The sequence below is a fragment of the Spermophilus citellus genome, assembly GCF_964194105.1.
Source record: "Spermophilus citellus genome assembly, chromosome: 1".
Classification (NCBI taxonomy): domain Eukaryota; kingdom Metazoa; phylum Chordata; class Mammalia; order Rodentia; family Sciuridae; genus Spermophilus; species Spermophilus citellus.
In genome coordinates, this window is record NC_138182.1 from 265,451,607 (window position 1) to 265,476,599 (window position 24,993).

The window sequence follows — 24,993 nt, forward strand, 5'->3', positions numbered from 1 at the left end:
TCTAGTAGTTTAAACTTTTATGCTGAATGTTAGTCTTAGGATGAATCCTTAGTCTTTGGACATAGCCTTGACTTCCTAGGGTGCCCTTGGTTCCCAAGAGTCTCTAACTTGGTGGTATTCAAGCTCCAAACTATCTTGATTGCAGAAGATCACAGTGCAAACTTTCCATTGGTCTTCCAGCCTTCCACTGAACTTACAGGTATTTCCTCTGGGCATGGTGCAGGTTAGGATCAGCCAAAGGTAGATGAAATTTATAGACAAAAGGTGTTCCCCTTTTGGGGATTTTTCCCCCCAGAAGTTATTCCCTGAACTTATGCCCTTGGTGTTTGTTCTCAATTACATCCTGAACTCAAAAGCCACAAATCCTGTCACTTTCTGTTTGAGTCCCATCTACTCCTTGCTTCTTGGACCAGGGAGGAAAATCCATGTAAATTTAGTTCCATGCAGTGTGGTTCTTCCTTTCAGGGGCCACATATATTGCAACTATATTACTTTTGGTCACTTCCTAGAGCTTTTTTTTTTAAAAAAATTTTTGTCTTGAGTGTTTTGTAGTATTAACTGGGTACAGACTATTCTGCTACTACTAGAACTCTCTTTAAAAATACTATTATCACACCCAAAATTTGACAATAATTCCTTAACTTTATCCATTAATGGTGTCCAAAATGTAGGAAATTAAGTTTCTTGTGAGGGAGATGAAATTTAGCTTGATCGCAAATTATTGATGGAAAAGATTTCTCAAGCAAAAATTGATCTTTCTCATCCACAGATTGAGATTGTTAGTTTCAGGATGTGCTTCTCTTAATAGCCTGAAAACCTTACCCATGGCAATAGCTCCTGAACCAATTTTATGGCAACCTGAGCTGGTAAAGAGCAAAGAAGGCCTTTGAGCATCTAGAATAGAAATGTGATTTATTAATTTTATCACAGGAGAGTTTCTCAAATCCTCATTTAGACCTGATTTGCCCTTTTTGATTTGTTTTGAGATGGTATCTTGCTATGTTGCCCAGGTCTGCCTTGAACTCCTGGGCTCAAGTAATCCTTCTGTCCCAGCCTTCTGAGTAGCTGGGACTACAGATATATGCCACAGTGCTTGGTTTATTCTTACTTTTGCTTTTCTAACTTTTTTTTCTCTTTGGTGCTGGGAATTGAGCCTATGCCTTCACCCCAGGGAAGCACTTTATCACTGAGCTAAACCATCAGCCCTACCCTTATATTAAGTATGGCTATAACAAGCCTTGCAATTTCTTTATAGAACATTAATATTAGCAAGCAAGAGAGAAGATTGCAAGCTAGAGGCAGGCACAGACAGAGTAGAAGGAAGTGACAGGTGGTAATGGAGTCACCTTGAGTGCAGTTTCTGAATTAGATGTGGGTCTGAGTCAAATATACTTATGGTATTGGTTGTGCATCCCGAGCTTATGCAGTGTCAGGGTGCCCAGGCATGAAAAAGCATTACATTGGTGAGGTAATCCCAGCTACTCAGGAGGCTGAGACAGGAAAGTCGCAAACTTAAGGCTAGCCTTAATAACTTAGCAAGAACCTGTCAATAACAACAACAACAACAACAACAACAACAACAACAATAGAGGGTTGGGGATGTAACTCAGAGATAAAGGACTGGCCTAGCATGCACCAGGCCCTGGCTTTAGTCCTCAATATAGGGGGAAAAGTGCAGAATCAATGAGTGAAAACACAAGTTTGCACTAAGGGAACCTGAAGAAGCAAGGAAGACCTTGGGTGGTTCAGAGTCTTCAGCAGGAACAAGTTTGAGTGGCTCATAGAAGGTTGTGTGAGGGTCCTTGGAGGAAATAGAAGCCAGTCTTACAGAAAATGGAAGAAACCTAATAAAGGTACTATTAGCAGAAATACTTGTGGGATTGAAGAAAACCAGGAAAGGATGGCAGAGAACTCCAAGGCTTGCAAAAGAGGAACCTGGAATTTGCTCATGTCTAGATTCCATGTGACCCCTGTGCTCAGCCTCTACTGCCATCCCAGTCATTATGGGAGGTGAATGAGGGGTCATGACTGAATGATCTCCCAAGACAAGTTTTCTTTAATAAGCTATTTTTTCTAGATATGAGAGAGAAGAAAAATCTATCTGCAGGCAGCTCTCTCTAGGCTGTAAGATCTGTTAATTTGCTAGTCAAGGGCATTGCTATATGGATGGAGCTGATCCCAGGATAGAGACAGATGTTAGGGAAACTTAGAGCAAACTCCTACCCCAGGAAGTCGTAACTTCAATCTAGGAAGAAAGAAGGCTGCCAAGCACAGAACCATAGGTGGAGATCTCAGCTCTCTCAACCTAACTGCCCTGTGCATTTCTCAAAGTTCAACTAAGATAAAGGGGTGGATGTTTAGTTTAATTCCCTCAAAGCTAAAAAAGTCATCTATAAAAGCCCAAGTGTGAATTCCACGAAGATAAGCCCAGAATAGAAAAGCAGATGTGGGGATGTCTATCAGCATGAGTGAGCCCCCCTAGGTTTGGTGTTAAGGAGTTGGGTGATGTCACTTGATACATGACGGTTTGCAGTTATTACCCTAAATTGTAGACTTCTGATTTTATGATTTAAAAGGAAATTGAATGAAAGCAGATGCTTTGGTTTTGAAGAAGAGAAGTTGCATGTAAAGTGTTCAACAGATGTAGAAATTCTTTGACATTTTGGCTACCGGTATAGCATTCCTAGGCCACATCTGCTGTCTTCCGTCTCCAGTGGTCCAGGAGAGCTGGACAAGGTTCATATGCAGGGCCTTTTTACTAATTGGACAATGTAATGCTGTCATCATTGGCTTTTAAGGAGGAAGGTCAGGTCATGGACTTTTGCTTGCTCTCCATCAAAATTTTGCTTTCCCCATCTGCCCTTCAGCTGAATGGGAGGTTAAAAGTCATGTCATTTTCAAAGGACTCTTAAGGAATTCTGCCCAAACCCTCTGCTTCCCTCTTTTGCATTGAGAACCACTGGTTTGTGGCAAGGAAGATAGATCCACCGAGTGATACATGTGAGTTCATGTGTATACCACAAGCAACATGCTGGACCTGCCTTGCCTTCCTTTGAACTCTGGTAGTGTTCTTCTAGGACCTTCTATCTCACAGCTTCACAGGCTTCCTCAGATATGCACGTGTCCTCATGTGACATGTCACTCCCTTTTTAACAACATCTGAGGCATGCAGCAGCCTTTGCTCTTATTTGTTTGGAATATAAGCATTGAGAAATTCATTTAAACATGAATTTGCCACCTCCTTCACAGGAATGAAGAAGATGCTGTCCAAAGTCACTGATAGGAGCCAAGTCATGAATGCCAACTCTTTATGCTCAGTTAAAAAACAAAAACAACCCTCACCCCAAGATGTCTATTCAGCTTTTGCTGTGATAGGGAATTTTCAAAAACTCTAATAAGGAGATGTGGCCGGCAGGCACTATTAGGGATGAAGGCCCTCATGCATGCACTTCTGAGCACGCAGCCCACCTCTGTGTGTACAGAGCAGCTGTCAGCCCACCTCTGTGTGTGTACAGAGCAGCTGTGCTATCTGGTACAGGTTGCAAACTGTATTGTCCTCTTAATGTAGCTGTTCAGTGGCTATCAGAGGAATGGCTGCCTTTAGGAATTTGATGACCTATGGCTAATGATGGTAAGGGAGAGCTTTCTGGCTAGAAAAGATGCTAAATGCTAAAACAAGTTTCTCAGGTGAGGGAATCCCATTTTCTGTGATTGGAAATAATGGCATGATCTGTGTTAGTCAGAACTTAGAGGATCAAGTGATATTGTGTCCAGAGGCAGGGGGACAGACCAGATGACCTGATTCCTTTCTGCTTGGAGGCCCAGTGGAAAGTGTTCCTAAGACAACTTAATACTCTGGTTTTTTTCTCTCTCTCTCTCAGTTCCTCCCCTTAATTTGCACTTCCAATTTTCAGTGTCTGTAATGTGCTAACGGGCTTTCCTCCCACTAAAAAACACGTGTAGATGTGAAAATGTTCTCCTCGAGAAAAGACGGTCTCTAGGGTTTTGCTTCTGGCTTGAGGTCTTATGAGGTAGGTGTTATGAAACCTCCTCCGCAGCAGGCTAGGGTGCCAGCAAACCTCGGCAGGGTCAGCAGCTCACCTGCTAAATTTGGCAGGAGAGGGAGACACTCAGCCACTTTGAGAGGAAAGGAGGTAAATGTTGCGATGCTCTTACAAATCGAGATAGACCGAGTTTTCAGACCCGAGCTTGTGTTCAGGGCTTATCTGTCCTCTTCTTTTATGTAACCTGTTGGACAAATAATCTAAGTGAATCTTTCTCAGGCAGATAATTGCTTTTCCCATCCTGGATTGTACAGGGTGTATCAAGAAGGGAGACAAAGAAAGGTCAGAGCGGGGCTGGGGCACATGTGTGGAGTGTCAGGTGGCCAACGTCAGTGTGGGAACCTTGGTTGAGGATTTTGAGAACAGGACAGGAGGAGAAGGAAGGGAGGTGGGCAGGTGAGGCCCACTTGTACTTTACAATTTAAGCTGGGGTATTCTAGGTACCCCAGGATCCAGGAGCTTACAGAGCACAACACTTGAGTACAGAACACAGGGAGACTGAGAAGAGCAATGCTCTTTTGGTCTTCAAAACAAGGAAGGGATTAAACTAGGGCTTTTCTAAGAGGCCTGCATTTTTGTGATTCCATGACTTCCTCTGTAACATCACCAAAGAGAAGACAGAGCTTTTGAAAAAGAAGTATGGCTTCAGAATTAAGTGACACAGCTAAAGTCTACTTGTTAAAATTCATCTGCATGCATGCTTTCTCAAACCCTGATGACTTCAGGGACTGAGCAAAAATTTCACATTCCTTTGGAAAATTGAGTTAGCACAGCCAAAGCAGCAGAAAATTATCTTTGACCAGTAGATGTTATTTCTGTATCTTTTTTTTTTTTTTGGTCCAAGAAAATAATGGCCCTAGGACATAAGCTTGATGGCCAACATTACCAGTGCTTCACTGTCCCAGGGACTGTTTCAGGTGTTCTATGGGCACTAGTTCATTGAAGCCCCGGAAAAGCCCTACGAGGTTCTAACTCCTGCTTTAGGGATGGGAACACTAAAGATTGGAGAGCATAAGTGACATCAGGGCTGGGCCTGGACTGTGGCTGCAGCCGCCATCTCGGCTCTCCTATGAACCTGCACTCTATCTCACCCTCAGCTCTCCCGGCGGGTCAGTGCGATTGACCAACTTGGGCTGCACCCAGGGCAGAATCAAGGTTATGGCCATGAGGAAGTAAGAGGGCATCAATGAGGAGCCATAGTTTCTAAGTGTTAGATGGTTTGATGGGATCTGTCATGCCTGTGAGTCACTTACTTCCTATGCTCCTTTTGGAATTAGAAGCTAAGCAGGATCCCTGGTTTGTGACTATCCATCTCTAGGTAGCTAAAGCCAATAGCAGGTGCTGATTCTGTCAGATGCTATTTGAAGTCTTACATTCACTAATTCTTTTTTTTTTTTTTTGAAACAGAACTTAGTTTAATTGAACTTTTCCCTAAAATCATTAGATGAGAATATGTTTGACTTGTAGAGAATCTTATTATTCTCTTTTTAAAATTTTTAAATTTGTTCTAATTAATTATTAGAATGCATTTTGACACATTGTACACAAGTGGAGCATAACTTCTCATTCCTCTGGCTGTACATGGTTCAGAGTCATCCCAGTAGTGTAATCTCACATGTATACAGGGTAATAATGTCTGTCTCATTTTACCTTCCTTCCCTTCTCCACAGCCCCACCCCTCCCCTCACTCCCCTCTGCACAATCCCGCCAGACTATGGATCGGCATTGTCTTATTAGAGAAAACATTCGGCCTTTGGTTTTTGGGGATTGGTTTATTTCACTTAGTGTGATAGTCTCTGCTTTTATCCATTTATTGGCAAATGCCATATTTTGTTCTTTTTCAAAGCCGAGTAATATTCAATTATGTATATGTACCACATTTTCTTTATCCATTCATCTGCTGAAGGGCATGTAGGTTAGTTCCATAGTTTAGCCATTGTGCATTCAGCTGCTATAAACATTGATGTGGCTGTGTCACTGTAGTATGCTGATTTTAAGTCCTTTGGGTATAAACCGAGGAGTGGGATAGCTGGGTCAACTGGTACATTCACTAATTCTTTTAAGCCTAACAGCCACCTGTGAGATAGGTACTGTTATTTCCTTCATATTCTAGATGAAGAAGCTGAGGCTTGGAATGGTGCCAAAACATGGTGAGGAGGTGACAGGGCTGCAAAGGGGACCCCGGCTCTTGAACCAGTATTTTAAGCTGTTTTTCATCCCTGGGATTTGGCAGACCTGGAACATTTGCTTCTGGAACACAAATAGGACTCCTCAACCTCAAGGGTGGAAGGAGGCCAAGAGGAGCAGGACATTGAGCTGAGGTCTGTCCCGTAAAGAGCCTGTGTTTGACCTGAGGACACAGGGCCAGTTGTGGTTCTCTTCTGCTGGGGCAGGTGGTGCCTCACACAAGAGCTTCCCGCTGGGCCCCTGAGGGACGCCCCATTTGTTCTGACGCTTTGAGGTTCCATCATTGACACTTTCTCCTGAGAGAAGGTGGCTTGGGTTCACTTTTAAAATGTTCGACTTTTGCCACCCCTGTTAGGCCTCTTCGACTTCCCTTCCCCAACCCATAATGTTGACTTCTCTTTCTCTTGTGCCCTGAACAGACCTCTGACACAGCCCCGGGGGACACTTCAGAGTCCATAAAAGAGTCACAGTAGTGCTGGCTCATATTCGTTGACTACTTGACGTGTGCTCACACCATGCATTAAGCACCCTAGGCTGCTGTGCCAAGTGGTTCTTGTAACCATCCCGTGAAGCAGGTGCTAGTCTCATGGTCAATATGTAGATGAAAGAAACAACGCTCACCATCATTAAGTGACAGCTCCAAGTTCACAGGGCCATCTTTTTTTTAAAAAATTTTTTATTATTTTTTTTAATGAAACTGTAAGTTGCCAGAGGGCAGGCCACCTTCACTAGAGACAGAACTCCACAGGTCGCACTGACGGCCCAAGCTCGTCACCCATTCCTGTCGGTGGAACTTGGCAGGGGTGGAAAGAGGAATTGAGGTGTCGTGGCTGATAGAGGTGAGACACCAGCCCTGGCCCCTCAGGCAGGCAGAAGTCATGGTGCACATTCTTCTCTGCTTCTTTAGCACTAGCTATTACCAGGCGCCCCGTAGAGTTGAGTATGGATGAATGGGTTCCTGCTGTTCCTGTAGCATATTCCACAGTAGAGCCTAGAGAGATCACCGAGGCTGTTGAAGGTGAAGAAAATCTTGGGATGTGGGGGTGTTGGGGTCATGTTGAAGTAGAGAGCAGAAGTGTGAGAGGAGGACACTCCTGAGAGGCAACTATTGGCAAAGGCCAGTATGCCTGGAACACTTCACCTGGCCAATTTTTTTTCCCCCACAATACCTTTATTTTATTTTCATGTGGTGCTGAGGATTGAACCCAGTGCCTCATGCATGCGAGATGAGTGCTCTACCTCTGAGCCCCAACATAGTCCTAATGTGTGTGATTTTCTTGGCTTCTGTAACACCCACACAGGGGGAGAGTTTTCTTCACTAAGCCAGTGCCAGGAAAACTATGACATGACTCTAGTTAGTTCCCCTCTGCCCATCCCTGAATTGCTCACGGACCCCCAGACCACTTGTTAACTGTTGTGATTGCTTCTGTTACGTGGTGAATGTGAGTCAGCTGGTCTTTGGGATCACCCAACGGGGCTTTCTTTCCAGGTGAACATGTTCGTTGAAGGATTCCATGATGCCATCCTCCTCTATGTCCTGGCTTTACATGAAGTACTCAGAGCTGGTTATAGCAAGAAGGATGGCGGGAAGATTATCCAGCAGACCTGGAACAGAACATTTGAAGGTAGGGATTTGATCTACGTGGAGACAGCATTGCAGCCCACTGAGCAGCTGCTTCGGTGGGTCTCTTTCTCTCTGTTGATCTGTGGGACCTTTCGATGTCTTGCTTTTCCTAGTTTAAAAGTATGGAAAAAAATCAGGATCAACCCACCTTATAGGCTTGTGAAAAATTAAATGAAATTAGGTTATGTGGATGTGCTTTGAGAAGGTCCCACCAAAATAGGAAATATCTTCTTGTCTTCTGATTATTTAGATAGCAACTTTCTGCTTTTTCAATTTACATTGAACACAAGCTTCATTCCCAGCAGGACAATCGGTTTGTGAAGAAATCCCAGGTAGACATTCCTTGTTCAGACTGTGTTGGTTTTTGCGATGCTCTGAAGACACTGCTGTCGTGGTTAAACCTGGTGATTAAAGATGGTGTGCAGGTCCACCTGGGCCCTCTGCTTTTATTTACTTTAAAAATGGCTAATATTCTCCTTCTCTCTCCTCCACTCCACTCTTTCTTTTGGTACTGGGGCTTGAATCCCGGGCCACTTAACCACTGAGCTACATCCCCAGCCCTTTTTATCTCTTTATTTTGAGATAGGATCTCACTAAATTGCTTAGGAACTCGCTAAGTTGCTGAGGCTGGCCTCAGACTTGCAACTCTTCTGCCTCAGCCTCCTGAGTTGCTGTAGTGTTGCTTTATTAAAAATAGAGAAGTCTGAGAACAACAGCAGTGGTGGGGAGGCCTATAGCCTCAACACTCAAGCAACCTCATTTGACATTTACAAATTATATACGAATGAGACTTTTGTTGGCTGACAAATTTAAACAGTACAAAATGAAAAGTTAAAGTTTTCCTTTCCACCCTAGTGCTCTTTCCCCAATGCCATCAATATCAACAGTTTTCTATGTGCTCCTGTCTAAAATTATGCCTTCTGCTTGCATGTATACTTTTAAACAAACGGATCATATGAGAACGTCATTTTTCATCTTACCATTTTTCCTGCTTGTATGTCAAATAAAAGATTTTTTCTGTATGAGCATTCATAGATCCATAATACAATGAGAATTATATATTATTCCACCTTATGGCTGTACCAGAATTTCTTTACTCAACTTTTAAGTGTTTACAGTTTTTGCTGTTATACAATATGCTATCACAGGTTTCTTGCCCATTTTAGTAAATTTTTGTGAATATTTCCAACAGAGAACATGCCTAGTTGTGAGATTTCTGGGTCTAAAAATACTTTGGTGCTTTATAAATTGCATTAGATATTGCCAAAACGTCTTTCAGAAAGGTCTACTAATCTATATTCTGCCAACAATGTACAGAAGAGTACAGGTTTCCTCTAACCTCAAAAAACAAAACAAAAAAAATCTAAAATGGGAATATTCATTCATTGATTCATTTGACAAACATCCTCTGAGTACCTGCTATGTACCAGGCAGTATTCAAGGTGCTGAGGATTTGCCAGTGAACTAAAAATGTTCCCTGTGATCAGTTGAGCTTACATCAAGAGGGAGGAACAGAGAGTTAAAAGGCATTCCATTTCAGGGGTTATGAAGTGAAGCAGGGTAGGGAGGTAGAAGGAGCTGGTTCAGTGGTCAGGGAAGGCCTGCCTGAGTTGGCAGTTGGTAGAGGCCTGAGAAGGGGGAGAGGTTATGGAGCTGTTGAGGAGAACCCTGCAGGAGGAGCAGCAATTGCAGAGAGCCTCACTGTCCCTGGTTACAAAGTGCAGTGTCCCCTGAGGAGCGGGGAGTCTGTGTGACTGACTCCCCCTGTGTGGGCAGTGTAATAGGGGTCAAAACCAGACAGCCTGTGGACCCAGATGCCTTGCTGAGGAACTGGGCTCCATATGGGTGATTTGGAAAGCCACCCATGGGTTTAGAGTGATAATCATCTGCATTATTTATTGAAATAAACTGTAGTATGCTGAGGGGCTTCTTCTGAGAACCATTAACATAAGTGCAGATGAAAGGACCAGGGATCAGGGACCCTCACCCCAGCCACTGACTAATCACCTCTGTCCTCTGGGCTTCTCTTTCTTGACCTGCTTGGTCAGGAGGTTGGACTAGCTGATGACTGGCAAGGACCCTTCTCCCAGTTCTACGTTGTGCTAACTCTTCCTTTGACCCTTTCATGGATTGGGGTATGCAGATGCATGTCTTTGTAATCACACTAGTGAAAAATCTCAACATCAGGAACAACCAAGTCCAGGTTTTGGGCACTTTTTATTTTTTCCCCATGAAGGTCTCCTAACCACTCTACGGCCTCACCTTGTCCTTAGTCATTACAAAGGTTAGGACAGAAGGAGGGGGTCAGGCTCCATTTAGTGTTGTCTGGGGAATAGCCATGGTGGCCATTGGTGGATTTCATTTTTCCATGGTGGTTTCAATGGATGCCATGTCTTACTTGAAACCAGAGTGACATCTCCTTTACTCTGGGCTGATAGTCGGATGTGAGTAAGTCTCCAGAGTGATCTTGCTTTACCTCTCACTGCTTTAGCTGAGGAGCTGGGATCAAACAGGGTGATTCAAGGGGCACATTAGGACAAGGTCGAATTTCCCAGAAGCTGTGCACAATACGCGGAGAAGCCCATGTGTGGGGACACAACCTTGGTCGGCCACATCCCATTTGTAGCTGTTACTCACTCCTGGTGTGGTCATCTGTTCTTGGTCTTTTGACAGAGGGACAGAAGCCAGAGTTGGGGGATGCTGGAGGGCACCACTGAGGGAGGTCGTTAAGGGAAGGACAGGTGCCCATGGTGGTTGGAATATAGTTTTTTTTAGAGCCAGGGCATGGGATGGATTTTCCTGTGGGCCATCTTGATTAGATATTTCCTTTCCAGAGTGGGGTCTACACATCAATATGAAATGAATCCTGAAACAATCAATTGTCTAGTTCGGTCTAAAATTAGCATCCCATATGTCCAAATGTAAAGATAATTGAAGCCAAGATAAGTTTTGGGTTTGAATGGTTTGCAGAGCCTTTTTATTTGCTAAAACAATGATCCATTTGAGGGTAGGCCCCCAAAGAATGCTAAGATATCTGTATGAAGAAAAACCTTAACCTTCCTAAAATTAAAAACAATTTTAATTTTAGTGGTCACCGTAAGTGATCATTAAGTTGTCAAGGTAAAAATACTCTGGATGTTATTTGACAAATTTGGATTTTATTGCCACGAACCCTGTGATCAACTCTCAAGACTTTCAATAAATGGCTTGGGAAGAAGCTGAGTTTCCTCTGTGTGAGAGGTCAGAGTGACAGCGTAAATAGGACTGTGGCTCAGACCTTGAGCTCCGTCCACTACAGGCAAATAGAGATGAGGGGGACGGTCTCATTACTCATGGACAGGAAAATTCTGCTGTCAGCCTGACAATCTCGCCTTATGTTCGATACTCTCAGGTGAAATCTCACTTTGCTAATTGGCCATCCTGAGGGTTCTCACCCCCTTTCTTGGCAGAATTGTTAAAACTTAAAGGTGTAATGAGGTCTTGGATTACTAGGGCCACCTTGCCTTATAAAATACTCTGAAAAACACTTAGCAGGACACACCCTCTCAAACACCTCTGCAGAGAAAGATAAATGGTTTTGGATAGCCAATATCACACACACACACACACACACACACACACACACAACATATTTATTGCTTAAATGTTTAAACGTTTTATAGCCTGTTAAGGATACACAAATTAAAGATAGGTGTATTCTTTATAACCAGTCTATATTAAGAAGACAAAAAATCAGGATGAATGGTAGCTCCATTCTGTTTCCAGCAAAGTAGACCAAAGTCTGGAAAAATCAGTGGACCTTAAAACCACAGCCCAAAGGACAGTAAACCCAAATACTTGCCCTCTCCAGACCACACCAGAGGATGGAACTTTCCCTTGGGATGCTTTTCCCCAGACAACCATTTTACTGGAGCCATCGGTACTTCCCAAGAGACCCAAATCAATAGAAATGCCAATTAAGAATTACATGGAACTCCCCCAAAATAAGACAAATAGCTTTAGTTAATCAGAATGTGGCCGATGTAAGCATTCTCCAACTTAGTGAATGAAAATGAGAATACAGATGTATTTAATATCAGCTCATCATTGCTGGCTGAAGCAAGTGTGTGTTGTTTTCTCCACTCTACGTTTCAGCCTTACCTCTTACTGTACTCCTTCATGCACGTGGGCCATCTCCCTGGAAACCTCACAGTTCTTCTGGTTCCTCTTAGCCTCTCTGCCTTGGTAAATACAAATAGGCCAACCTTTCTGCCTATATACTCACACTTCTCAATTGCTGCTTGTCTCAATTGTTACTTCCTCCCATGTACCTGTAAAATCCCTGCTCTTTTACTGAATCCCCTCTCGTTCTCCAACTCAATGAGCTAGTTCATTCTCTGAGAGATTGGGCATGGTCAGGTGTTTTCTGTCTGACCTCAAGCAAAGTAACAATAATAGTAATTATAAGATAAATACAGGATAAGCATCTTTAATTAAAATATCTGAAATTCAAAGTGCTCCAAAATCCGAAAGTTTTTGAGTGCTGAAATGACACTGCAGGTGGAAAGTTCCTCACTGTGAAAGTTTGTTTCGTGCACAAAGTTATTTAAAATATTATGTAAAATTAACCTTCTGGCTATGTGCATCAGATGCCTATGAAACATAAATGAATTTTCTGTTTAGATGTGAGTTCCATCCCTAAGATATCTCACATCTTATATGCAAGTGTTCTAAAATATGCAAAACCCTGAAACCCAAAACATTTCTGGTCCCAAACATTTGGTAAAGAATCTCAATCTGTAGTATTAGCAATAGTGATAGTTATAACACCAGAAGGAAACACCTAACTTCTCTTAAATATGTGTCGGAGTGCTTTACCTGCTTATCCCATGTCATCATCTCTTCTGCCCCTCGGGAGGGAAGTGTTATGATGCTTCTTTTACAGTTATGGTGACTGATACTCAGAGGAATAAGTGCCTTGCCCAAGGTCACAAAGGCAGGAAATGTTAATGCTGGAATTCAGTGCAAGCAGTTAGACTCTTGGGTGAGCCAGCTAAATCCCCAGTTCAGTCTGTCCCTCTCTTGAGCAGAGAATGTGTCTGATTGAAGTTGGCCTCAGCTGCCATACTAATTCAGCACCTAGTCACCTTCCAGACACGTGGATAAATAATGAGCCCATCGGGATAAAGAAGAATAGTGCTTCAGCTATTGGTTCTGATGACTCATGAAGGAGCCCTCTGCTTTCCTGTATAGGAAAGAAGCCTGTTTCAAGCATGTTCATGGGGTCTTGGGCCTGGAATGATTTTTCTTTGGTAACATTTGTCCAGTGATAATGGAACCTATGAAAAGGCTGTGAATGTACCCCACCTCCACTGCCTACTCAGCCATTTTTTTAGAAAAATTGATAAAAAAACTCAGGAATAAGCATGCTGCTTTCAGGATTAGTCTTAATCTTTTTTTTTTTTTTAACCATACTCTCCAAGGAAGATCATTTAATTCTCTTTCTTTTCATTTTTAAATGGAGAAATGTTAAGAATTTAGGAATGCAGACACAGATGAAATTACAATGTCTTTCCAAATGCCAACAAAAATGCTGAAGTCTGATGAGATTCCCTGTGGCATGAATTTGTTTAAAGAAATCCTCTCAATTAATTTTCTGGTTCTTCTTGGCAGACAGAGGTATTTTAAGTAACCAACTTGGAGTTCCTTACTTCTTGTCCTGTAGGTATTGCTGGGCAGGTCTCCATAGATGCCAATGGAGATCGGTACGGGGACTTCTCTGTAATCGCCATGACGGACGTCGAAGCAGGGACCCAGGAGGTGAGCAAATGAGACCTCTGCATCCATAGCTCCTTCTGCACATGGGGACTCCAAGAGTGGATTTGTCCTGGTATCCAAAGAGCTGTCCCCAAAGCAGCCCTCAGATGCAAAGGAATTGAAAACATGGGAGTTTCCAAGTAGGGAGAGCTCACTATTGGTTGAGGGTGTTGGGGAGGACGTCAGGAAATGATTCCATGTTTATTCTCCCTGGGGAAATCCAAACTTTCAAGTGATCAAGAATCACATGGAGTCCTCTGCAACAGGGGCATTGGATGAAAGAGGTAAAGTGAAACTGTATTTGTCCCTTAGATTTTGGGATTTATGTGTGTATGTGTGTGTGTGTGTGTGTGTATGAGAGTGGTTGGTTATAAACTCTACACATGTTAATATTTCAAAAGATGGTATAGTTTCAGGATAGCATCTGAAGTGAAAAGATGAGTCTGATGCTTGCTGGGGGTGTGAGCTCTCTATCTCAGTTTTCTCAGCTGTAACATAAAAATCATAATAGCTTCCTTGCTGATCTCACAAGACTGTTGTGAGGACCAGATAAGATGAAACCTAGAAAAGTACCATACACACTTGGTAATAAATATGTGTATAAGAATTTTACAAACATGTGATGTTCCAGAAATTTAATGCCACTTCCCCTGTGTTTCTTTAAAAGTTCTTGCCCAGGGTCATTGCTCTTGTTGCCCTTTATGGTCTTGGCATGTGGAAACTGTTGTTTTCTCCCTGTACAGATGTGCCTGGTATTTGTGCAAGAGGCACAAGGCAGCCGGAATTACCTTCACTGCTTACCTTTTTGGTGGTTTAGGTCTCATCTGTAGTACAGTGTCCTCCTCAAGGAAAGGTGGGAAGTAATATTCCATCATGGTCCATTGTGAGGCCGCAGGTGTGGGAGTATAAGGAACTTGGTAACAGCCTGGTGCACATTAGTGATTGGTATTATTTTAGTAAGGATCTAGAACTCTTTTTATTGTGATCCCATGTAGCCTGTGAGAGCCTGCTGGGCCCTAGTCAGGAAAGAGAGAGAGAGGAGCTATCCCCAGCTGCCTAGAAGCCATGTGCCTGTGCCCAGACAAAAGAAAGACGAATTCTGAGAACCCGGTGGGAGGATACTCCCAGATCCTGGCTTGGGGAGCTGGTTGGTCATCTTAACCAGAATCCAAGGGGGTGACCCTGAAACTGAACCAGGAAAAAGTAACAGTTTTCTAGGGGCTCTAGGACACAACTGAAAGAGTTCAGGTTGGTAATGAGGATAGAAAAGGGATGAATTTACTGGAGAGGAGAATGTGACCCCCAAAGGACTTGCCTGTCAACCAAATGAGGCAAAACAGGATGTTCTTAAAAGATACTATTTAATGCTTTAATTATATGCTAAACTAAATGAGGGGTAGCCTGGGTATTCAGTGACCCATGGCTTTCCTGCACTCCTCCCTGAGATTACTGGGACCTTACAAATGGCTGATTGTATGGCTGCTCTGTGGCAGGTAGGTGAAGCAATGTCCTGTCAGATGAGCAAGGAAAAGGCCATGAATTCCAAAATCACTGTTTTTGTGTGGAGGGGAGAACTCTTCTCTTTTCACTTGGTAGTGTAACTGCAGAATACCAGGGACAGCTCCTGCTGTCACTCCCTCAAGAGGTGAATTGATGTGAGGGGCTGTGGGGCTTCCTTGGTACTGGAGGCATTTAGTTCAGGCTGTGCATTTTTTGGGGTGGTAATGCAAGTCTGTGAGCTTAGTGTCTGTTTTGGAAACAGATACCTTTGACCTTTCCTTTTGTTAAATTTTTTTTTCCTCTTTGTAGGTTATTGGCGACTACTTTGGAAAAGAGGGTCGTTTTGAAATGCGTCCTAATGTTAAATATCCCTGGGGCCCTTTGAAACTGCGAATAGATGAAACCAGAACTGTGGAGCATAGCAACGGCCCTCCTTGCAAATCGTGTAAGTTTAGAGACTTAATCTGCTGTGTGTTTCCTCCTCTCAATCTCAGGATTGTGCGAAGTCTCACGTGCAGGTGTTCTGTGGAAGCTCCTGTTCTGAAAGTTTCCATTTCTTTTCTTTTTTTCCTTGATGTGATAAAGCACATGAGAACAGTTCACAAACTGGTGCTTATCTTTATTAGAGGCTTCTAGATCTTCCTTCTCTTCCATTCCTCTCTTCCAAAATAGTAGAAGCCTTCTCCCGGTTTTACATCTCTTATTGTAACTTTAGTTATTTGAGGTTTCCACTTTCAGGTGAAATCAAAATATCAATCACTAAACTCTGTGCACTTATTCATCTATCATAAGAGTCATAACAAGTCTCATTCGGATTTTTGGTCTGTAGTGATCCTCCAACTCCTCAGAATCAAACAGATAGTGCCTTTTAAACACCTGAAAATTTAATAAATTGCCAAATAAGCATGAAACATGTTATTTATGAAAAGCCTCTATACATAAACAGAGATGCAAATGGATATTTTTATGACTCATGTAGGAAGGAAAAGCATTAAATACCATCATTTTAGACCCTTTATGGCCTGGTGATACAGAATCAGGTGGGGATCCATATTTCAGGAAGGTTTATCATTTTAGGTGGATATACATATGCTCATTATTATTTGGGCCCATTGGTTTTTCAAAAGTATGTCTATCCAGGCAATAATAATGGAAAGGAATCTAGGAAGAACTAACTGTATGTGCTAAGTTTCTGAAGTTAGTAGACCTGGCTCTGATTGCTTACCCACATCACTTGCTGTTTTTTTTTTTTTTGACCCTTGGAGTATTCCCTTAACTCTTTCAAAGCCTCACTTTCCCCATATGTAAATGAAAGAAATGTGCCCAACTCTTAAGTCTTCTGTGTGGGGACTAAATGAGACAATACTCCAAAGGCCTTATGTTAAATTCTGTATGTATGAGCTAGTTATTTATCATTTTTATATAACTAGGACACTACCAAACAGGATTATTTCAAATTATGATTCACCTTTTCACAGAGTTATATAGGACATTTTGACATGGAACTCTGGCTTTTGTGAGAGAATATCTAAAAACAGAACCCTGCCCCAGTGAATTTTTCACCAAATCTTCTAGCGCCTTTAAGTGTTACCATCCATCTGTGAAAAAAAAAAGAGGTGCTGGGTCAGCGCCATGGTCCACCCAGTTGTCCTTGACTATCAACTTTAAAGAGTGTGGATATATCTGAAGTCTTTGGTTTCCAGTTTTCCTCAGATCCTTCTAGAATCTGTTTCGGTTGCCATTCTGCTCACTGTCTTGCAGCAGTATGCTTATCTAGTGCTTTCCCAAAAGCTTTACACTAAGCAAGGAAACAAAGAAACCAGGATCTCCTAGGAACTTTTTTCTTACAAAGAAAGGAAATTTTGTTTTGAGAGGGAGATTGAGAGATACTTTCCAATGAATGAAACTTTCATTTCTATCAGTTTCTCAAAATGATCCCTGATTGTCTGTTTCTTTTTCAAGCAGGTGGCCTAGAAGAATCAGCAGTGACAGGAATTGTTGTGGGGGCCCTACTTGGAGCTGGTTTGCTAATGGCCTTCTACTTTTTCAGGTAGGAACATATAAAGTCAAGAGTCACTCCCTTTACTGCCTCTGCCAATTATCCTTGCACAGTGCTCCTTGTGATTTGTCTATATCTTTCTTTCCCCCAAGAAGCTTGGAGGTTTAAAGATCCAAGCTATTCTTTTAGTGTGACCTGGGCTTGATGGTCAGTGGGTTAACGAAGTGGGTACTGGGGTCACAAATTTCTGTTGTAATGACCCTCAAGCCCCGGGGCCAGAGAGCTGCTGTGATCCTTTGACCACAGATATTCTGACAAGCATTCCTGGCACTCACCAAAAACTATGAATAGAGAGGGAATCTGGACAGAGGGTGCAAGGGACTTCCCCGTGTGCAGGCACCCTTCAGTTCAGAAATAGGTGCCTGTGTTTGCCTTCCTCATGAGGAGGAGGAGTCCGAGCATTCCTTGCTCTCGGGCTGCTCTGTGCGCTGTACTTGGAGAACTCGCATGCTGGGTTACCACAGTGGCTAAGCCCCAAGCCCTGTAAAATTGTATTCTGTTCATGTGTCCAAGGTGCTGATTGCTTCACTCTGCAAGGCAGTCCATTCCTTTCTAATCTCTGACTGCTGGGTCTGTGACTTCTTTTTAAGTCATCAGACCCAAGATTTCTTTACTTCTGCATGGAATTGTAACTCCCAGTGTGTGTGACCCTTTATGGAAACAATTGTACTCCTGTTCCTTTGGTCACAGTACCCTTCATCTGATGCTATCTGGAGCATATCCTGGGAGTCAAGCAGCGCCTCTGTGGCAGAATGGACAAGACCTCACCCACAAGGCACCCAGGGAAGAAGGGGAAGGCTTGTTCTATGGTCTTTCGGAGACCATGCCAATTTTTGTGCTTGAATAGAGACATAACGCCTTGGGGCACACTACTTTAATCTCTGACCAGGGTTTCATATTCTGTCACTTCTCATTTATCAAACCAAACCCAGATGTCCCTTGAGGGCATTCTCTGTAAGAGAAACCATAGTATTTTGTAGCCAGCAAGGTTTTATTACTACATTTACTTTCCCTTTACCCAGGAAGAAATACAGAATAACCATTGAGAGGCGAAACCAGCAAGAAGAAAGTAACATTGGAAAACATCGGGAGTTGCGGGAAGATTCCATCAGATCCCATTTTTCAGTGGCTTAAAAGAAGCCTTCCTCCCCGCCCACCCCCTCTGCTTGAGATTCTTAAGCTGGGATGAAAGACATCCATGGAACAGAAGGGGTGTTCTTGAAGAATTCATTCTTTTAAGCAGTTAGTCATTTTGTCTTAAAATTTCTTTAGAAGCTCAGGAACTATTATTAATCACCATCGGCCTCCTAGCCTTTCATCTCATGACAAAGAAATATAAGGATATAACGTCACTCTGTTAAATGTTCATACTGCTTGGAGGGCATAGGATTAGATTTGTGTTTTTACAACCTGCTGTCTCCATATCTGGATGGTTTCTGGGGACATTTCACACAAGGATATAAAAATGTGGTTTTCTTAAATGAAATGTTTTGTAGCTAGAATAAAATCATTTTTATAAGCAGAATATTCTTGGAAAGAATTTAACACCCAATGAGAGGAAACTGTAATGAAAAAAATTCGAGGTTGGAAATACAGTGTCCGTCTCTCTGGAGCTGGAGGACAGGTTGTGGTGGAGCAGGGCTCTGTCCAATGTCTACATTCAGGTCTGACTTCATATCTCGAGAAAGGATCCTCCTTGTCTCTCTCAGTGTCTCATAAAAGCTACTCTGGAAAGTTGTAAATATTAGTGAGGTAGGAGGGTTTTTACAAGAAAAGCAAGTCTGAAATGTTTCTTTCTTTTTTTTATGTAAAAAACCCTATTTGACACTAACATTTTTAAGTATTTTAATCTTATATTTTGGTATTAGAAAAATGTGTCTATTTTTTCATTTTGAAGATTAAATTTCACTTATATTTTAAATGAATGGGTAAAGTGTACAACAAATCAATGATGATGAAAGATACTTCTCTTTGTTTCTATCTTGGCTAGATTGCTGCTTTAATCACAGAAAGCTAGAACTGTATTCAGGTTATAGACACAGGAGTCATAAATTTCAAAAACCATTTTGCATTTTTGACTGTTTTAAGTGCAAATCATTTCAGGGTTATATCCCTTCCAATTCTGGCTAGATTATGAGTTTCAAGATCAGGAAGGAAAAGCTATTTAGAATTAAGCAGAGTTTTATAAAGACAGGTAGCGGTTTTTCCTCAAGAACAACTAAATAGAGAGAGAATTTGACAGTAAGCACAGAAATGAGAAATTGAAAAAAACACATACATGATATTTGCCAAAATTCACAGTGGTGATTTTGGCTAAAAGAGGGCATCTAAATGTCCACCATGTCCACTTGCAGTCAACTCCATAGAGCTTCATGGCCACCCCCTAAACACCTGTGTTAATGAGTGGGTTAGGTGCAGACATTAGGAATTTTGGAGAAGGAAAATAAGTACTTATTGGGTATCTACTTAGCATCCATGATGGTGCACAGAGGTTTAAACTAAGGTTGCCAATTTCACTTATCATACGTGGAAAAAATAGACAGTGGGTGGCTGTCTGATGAGTGTTCCATCTTATAGTTATGCCACCAGGGTTCTTCCTTAGTCACACTTTGAGGATCTGAGACATAGTTTTAAAAGTCATCTTCATATCTGTAAAGGCCACAGACAGGAGTCTGAACAGCTCCTCGGTGGTGGTGGTGGTGGTGGTGGTGGTGTGAAGGTGAGTGTGGAGGCAAGTTGAGTGGGTGCAGCATGTCCTTGTCCTTAGCCTGAGCCTGCTTCCCCAGGGGACTGCTCTGTGACTCACAATTCATCATCCTAAGGGAAGGAGTATTTCTGCATGGGCCAGTTTTCCCTCTATTGTTTAGAAAATGGGATGCAGGTTGCTGGGAGAGTGTGGAAGATGAATTAATAATAGTCACAGAAACAATGACAGTTGTAGGTCCCCATGCTGAATGCAAAGGAAAAAGTGCTGAATTCTAAAAACAATGGGGAAAAAAAAAGAAGTCAAGAAAGGCAAACTCCTGAAATCCAGATGTAGGAAGATTGAGAAGTAAAACACAGGAAAGCGATGTTTGATGGCTATGGGGTCCCCAGAGCCAAAACAGAGGTGAGGAGGGATCGCATCTACCTTAATTATGTGAATCAGAGAACTGATTTCTCTTTAACTCTTACTTTTTAATGGTGTTTTTCATATATTTTAGAGATACTCATTTTCTATTAATTTTTATTTGGTGAGAACATTTACCTTCCAAACCTAGGTGCTTATTACTCTACCTGGTTGTTGTCTTTGGTTATAAACACTTCTAATCTTTTAGTGTGCCCACAAACACCAACATTTTTAGAGTAAATATCTTTTTTTAATACTTCAGATAGAAAAGTAGTTCTAAATTTAATATTGTATCCCTAGATAAGATCTTAAAGACAAGTGAGAATTTAATCTTTTAAAAATGGCAGGACAGATCACTAGGTTTTTGGTATATGGAAATCATTCTGGTTGCTTATTTACATCTCTATTGTTTTTTCTTCCTTGAAATCTTCATATGAATTACTCCATTAAGTTCTGAAAGCTCCCCAGTGGGAAACCTTTGCTAAAAGTATAGATGTTTGGCCCAAGGTTGTCCTGCTTTAAGATCTCAGGAGGTTGTATTTTGGGACTTAAATTCCTAATTGTTAAGCAACATCTTGACAACTAGTCATTCATACTCTGCCAGTAGCCACAAATTATATAATAAAATAAATAGGGCTTTGGTTCTTAAAATAAAGTTTTACCCTGAAATCCAAGGTGTTCAGATTTCAAAAGGGATATTTTATCAGTATTCTTCATCTGGTCACATACAAGCTCACATTGATACAGGTCAAAATGAGCATATACTCTTTGATGTTAGAAATAAGTGTAGATTTTATGCCATTATTATTGTCTTAGATTTTGGAGGGTGGGAGAGGAACTCAGAAACAAAAACTTTCCCCACATGACAACTTGTATCTGGAAAGAACTTCCTGCATAGAGTCCATATTTTCCTGCAGCCTGATCACAGGTTTTATGAGGAAGCCCCTGGAAACTGCATTTGTCTGAAGAGCCATCAACTTGTTTTTCTCTGAACCACAGATATGGCTCCATAGGCTTTATAATAGTTCTCTAAATGTCAGAAGCCACATTTAATGGAGGGAGGGGAGAAATGTTTGGAAAGAACAAATGCCTCCTTTTCTCCTTCCTAAAGTTCAAAGACTTTTGCTTTGGAGTGCCAATCACGTCTCCCTGTTCACAGGCTTTGAGGACCATTAATTAGCTCAAGGCCCATGTGCTTTCTTTGCCCCTATCTTATCACTTTTCTTCTGGTTGGGACCGATTTGGGGCCTAAGATCTGCTGTGGGCAGTGAAAATCAAGGCCAAGGTAGACCTCACACAGACAGCGGTGGATTCAGAATCAGGTCCAGTGGCATCGTCGCCTTCCTGTAAGTGGGCACATGCTGGCTATTTGTGGAAGTCTCTTCAGGAGACTGAGTGGAATACTAGGCCACCAGTATTAAGGGAGTGTTCATAAATTGGAAGGAGCAAGTGTCTGTGTTTTTGGGACACAAAGAACTCTGATGCTGAATGGATGCAGTCCTCAAGGCAAACGCCAACCTAAATTAGGCTCCTTGATCTACGTGTCATGGGTTTTGTTTAGTTACACCCTGTGGTTCAGGGCCTCCTAAGGAAGCTGGTAATGAGCTCAATTTCTCGTTCAGTGGAAAAAACTGAAACTGTTTAAAAACACAGGATATGTTTAGGGGCAGCTTGGAAACAGAGAGAATGAGATGGTGATATTCAGAGGGATGAGTTTCTTTTTCAGTTTGTCTTATAATTGAAGAATAACCCACAATTTAGTCCCTCTCCAATGGCCACACTCAGTAGGCACTTCATCCACCAACAGAAATGGAAGAGTGTAGCTTTGCAGGCTGTCACTCTCTTTACACCCCAACCCCACCCTCCATCCGTTTTGGCTGAAAAGATGTGTTAGCAAGTGGGAACTTGTGAACAGGCCTCCGTACATCCTTAGAGGGAAAATGGCAAAAATAATGCTGGTTATAAGAAGGTAGCTGGCTTTTCATCAGAACCCCATACTAACTAGACCACACATGCCCGTCACAGTTCAAGCCTGTGATGTGCATCAACTCCAACAAGCCTGACTTTGGTTTTCAGCATGCAGATTTCACAAATATCTCTTGCAGGCATTACCCCACAGATCGACTGTAGAATTAAAATAACTTTCAAAAGGTGCTGGGTTGGAGTTTGTTCAAATTTCTCATTAACCACTAATGTCAATTCATACCAAAGGCAAAGCATGCTACACCAGATGATGCTGTTATGTTCATGTTATAAGATACTTCAAACACCGTGGAAGGGTTTCAGTGGGAACCGAGTCTCAGAAGCAAAAAAATCCATATATTATAATAGCTCTTTGATGTGTCAGGTGTAGGATGATTCCTAGTGGAGAGATTTGAACAAGTAGAATAAAATGTTTCATTGCTTTGATTCATGTTTGAAGACTTAAATTTCTATGCACAAGGAAGAAAGAGTCCACTTACTACACAATGTGTAAATTGTGTAAATTACAACACAAGCTACCAAATTATTTTTCATTTGCTATTAGAACAAAGCTGTTAAAATACATAATTAATATTGGACAGAGAAGGCTAGGAAAGGGGCGAGTTTGGATTTTGAAATGGGGTGCCTTATTTATTAGTCAATGCCAAGATCTGAAAATGTTCAGTGTAATGTAAGACAGCAAGAAGTGCCCCCTCAACAGCATGGAGATGCTGTGAGTTTGCAGACTGATATATCCGGGAAGGGGAGCTTTGTTCCCTGTGCATTAACGAAACCAGGAAGATATAGGATAGATATAGTTGAGTATCAATTCTGTGGTCCTCGTCTCCTAGACCATATCATACATTGTTAACATAAATATAGCACTACCAACCAATACAATCTACTACAAATCTGGTAGAGAAGTAAAAGTGAAAGCTGCACAAGCCACACACAGTTTATTATTCTAATGTAAGTAGAACTATCTGCATATAATGTGATTTAATTTATTGTTGTTTTGTGTAGAAAATGAGAATTAATGACTGTGGATATAACCCGTTTTGTATAATATATTTTATTTCTGGTGCAAACTGGTCATTTAAAATACCTACTTCATTTTGTGTTTGGATATAAATGTGTATGTGTTCTTGTAAATGTTTATATTAAGCAAGAATGCCACGTACTCAGAGTATAACAATGTGTTCTCATTAAAAAAATACAACCACAGAAGCCTTTCCCTGTGTATAATTCAACCAACATACACTGCACACATCCACATGTGGATAATCTGTTTTCTACCCTTTGAGGGCTTTCTATTTTAGGATTAGTTTAAGTGGAAGATCAGTCAGTGGGCCTGATGGATGTTTGAATGCTACCCATGAAAGGACTCAAGAATTTCTGCTCAGCAAAGGGAAATTTAAAGAAATAAGAATATTTTATTTAAATAAGGGACAGACCTTGAATTAACAGGTAAAGGAAGAAAGCTTCATGAATAATAACCACTCTCTTGAGTCTGTGCAGCTGGAGAACACTCATGGTTCCAGTTGACCTCATTATGTCCATCTTCCACTTTAAAGAGATTACAGTCTATTTTGTCATTCTCAAGAGCTCCCCAGGTTCCGGAGTATTAAGCAGAGTAATTGACCTCTAGCACCTTTAGCTGCCTCTGGGTGGCTTCACATTCTGAGAAGTTACTTATGACTTCCTTCAAATATGTAGCAAGTCCTATGGTTGGAGCAATCATCCCCTGGTCCCGCTGCTGTCACCACTGAGGTCCCCATCATCAACACCACAGCTTCCACTTAATACTGTGTCCACATTTGGTATTCTGCAGCTTCCATGACTCTCCTAATCTCAAAAAAGCTCTACTTTATTTGGGGACATTAGTCATCTCAGGGGTTATGATGGGTGTGTGTGTGGGGGGGGTCTACAGATGTATTTTGTGGGGCAACGTTTAGAAAAATATGGGATTTGAATGTCTTAGCATGGGGAAAGTGCTCTCCAATTTTCCCAAGTTCCTACTCTCCCAGTGTTCTTAGATCCAGACTTCTTCACTAATTTCTATGACAAACTTGGGGCTTGCAAACTCGTAAGTATGGCTAACTGGGCAAACATGGGGCCATGTGCCATCTCTCTTCTTGCCACATATTCTTTTAGCATCACAGATTTCAATCTGCCTATGTCCAAAGAATTCCCTGGCAGTGTAGATTCATTTCTCTCCCTTTGGCTTCTTGGTTAAATACTGACCCCAAAGCAAAATATTTCCTCCACAAAGAACTATTACTCAAAGAACTCCCGAGGGTTCTGCAATGTTAATACTTCATAATGTTTCTGTTTTCTGAAACCAGATTTTCTTAAAACTGGGATATTCTTCAATGGTTTCCCGTAACAAAAGCCATAGAGCTTCAATCCTGCTCTTCCATGGGCCAGCTCTGTGACTTCCACACACCACGGGACCATTTGGAGCCTCAGTTTTGTCCTTTGTACAGTTATAAGGATACTAATTCCTTTGTGGGATTTTGGGGGCAGTGCCTAATATGTATCAAAACAGGAAGCCATGAAGATCTTCATGAGGGAACCCTACAAGTGCCCCCTCGACTTCCTGGGCTCTTTGGATCATGATTGGCTCATCACTAAGGCTCTGAGGGCTTATTTTTCATGACCATAGAGCAGATTCACATTCTTTCCAATCCAT

The 24,993-nt window shown here is 41.9% G+C and overlaps 1 protein-coding gene across 5 annotated transcripts in view; it reads left to right on the forward strand.

Annotated features, from left to right (window-relative positions):
- NPR3 (natriuretic peptide receptor 3) overlaps positions 1 to 23,528 on the forward strand; it is a 69,836-nt gene extending 46,308 nt beyond the window's left edge. For 4 of the 5 annotated variants that reach the window (XM_081301343.1, XM_081301345.1, XM_081301341.1 and 1 more), the window contains exons 4-8: positions 7,741 to 7,876; positions 13,580 to 13,674; positions 15,481 to 15,616; positions 17,134 to 17,221; positions 18,253 to 23,528. In XM_081301343.1, coding sequence (XP_081157469.1) covers positions 7,741 to 7,876; positions 13,580 to 13,674; positions 15,481 to 15,616; positions 17,134 to 17,221; positions 18,253 to 18,364 — 567 coding nt within the window. In that variant the 3' untranslated portion in view covers positions 18,365 to 23,528. The remainder of the gene's footprint in view (positions 1 to 7,740; positions 7,877 to 13,579; positions 13,675 to 15,480; positions 15,617 to 17,133; positions 17,222 to 18,252) is intronic. The other variant, XM_081301342.1, reaches the window with a different exon arrangement.
- The last annotated feature ends 1,465 nt before the right edge of the window (positions 23,529 to 24,993 follow it).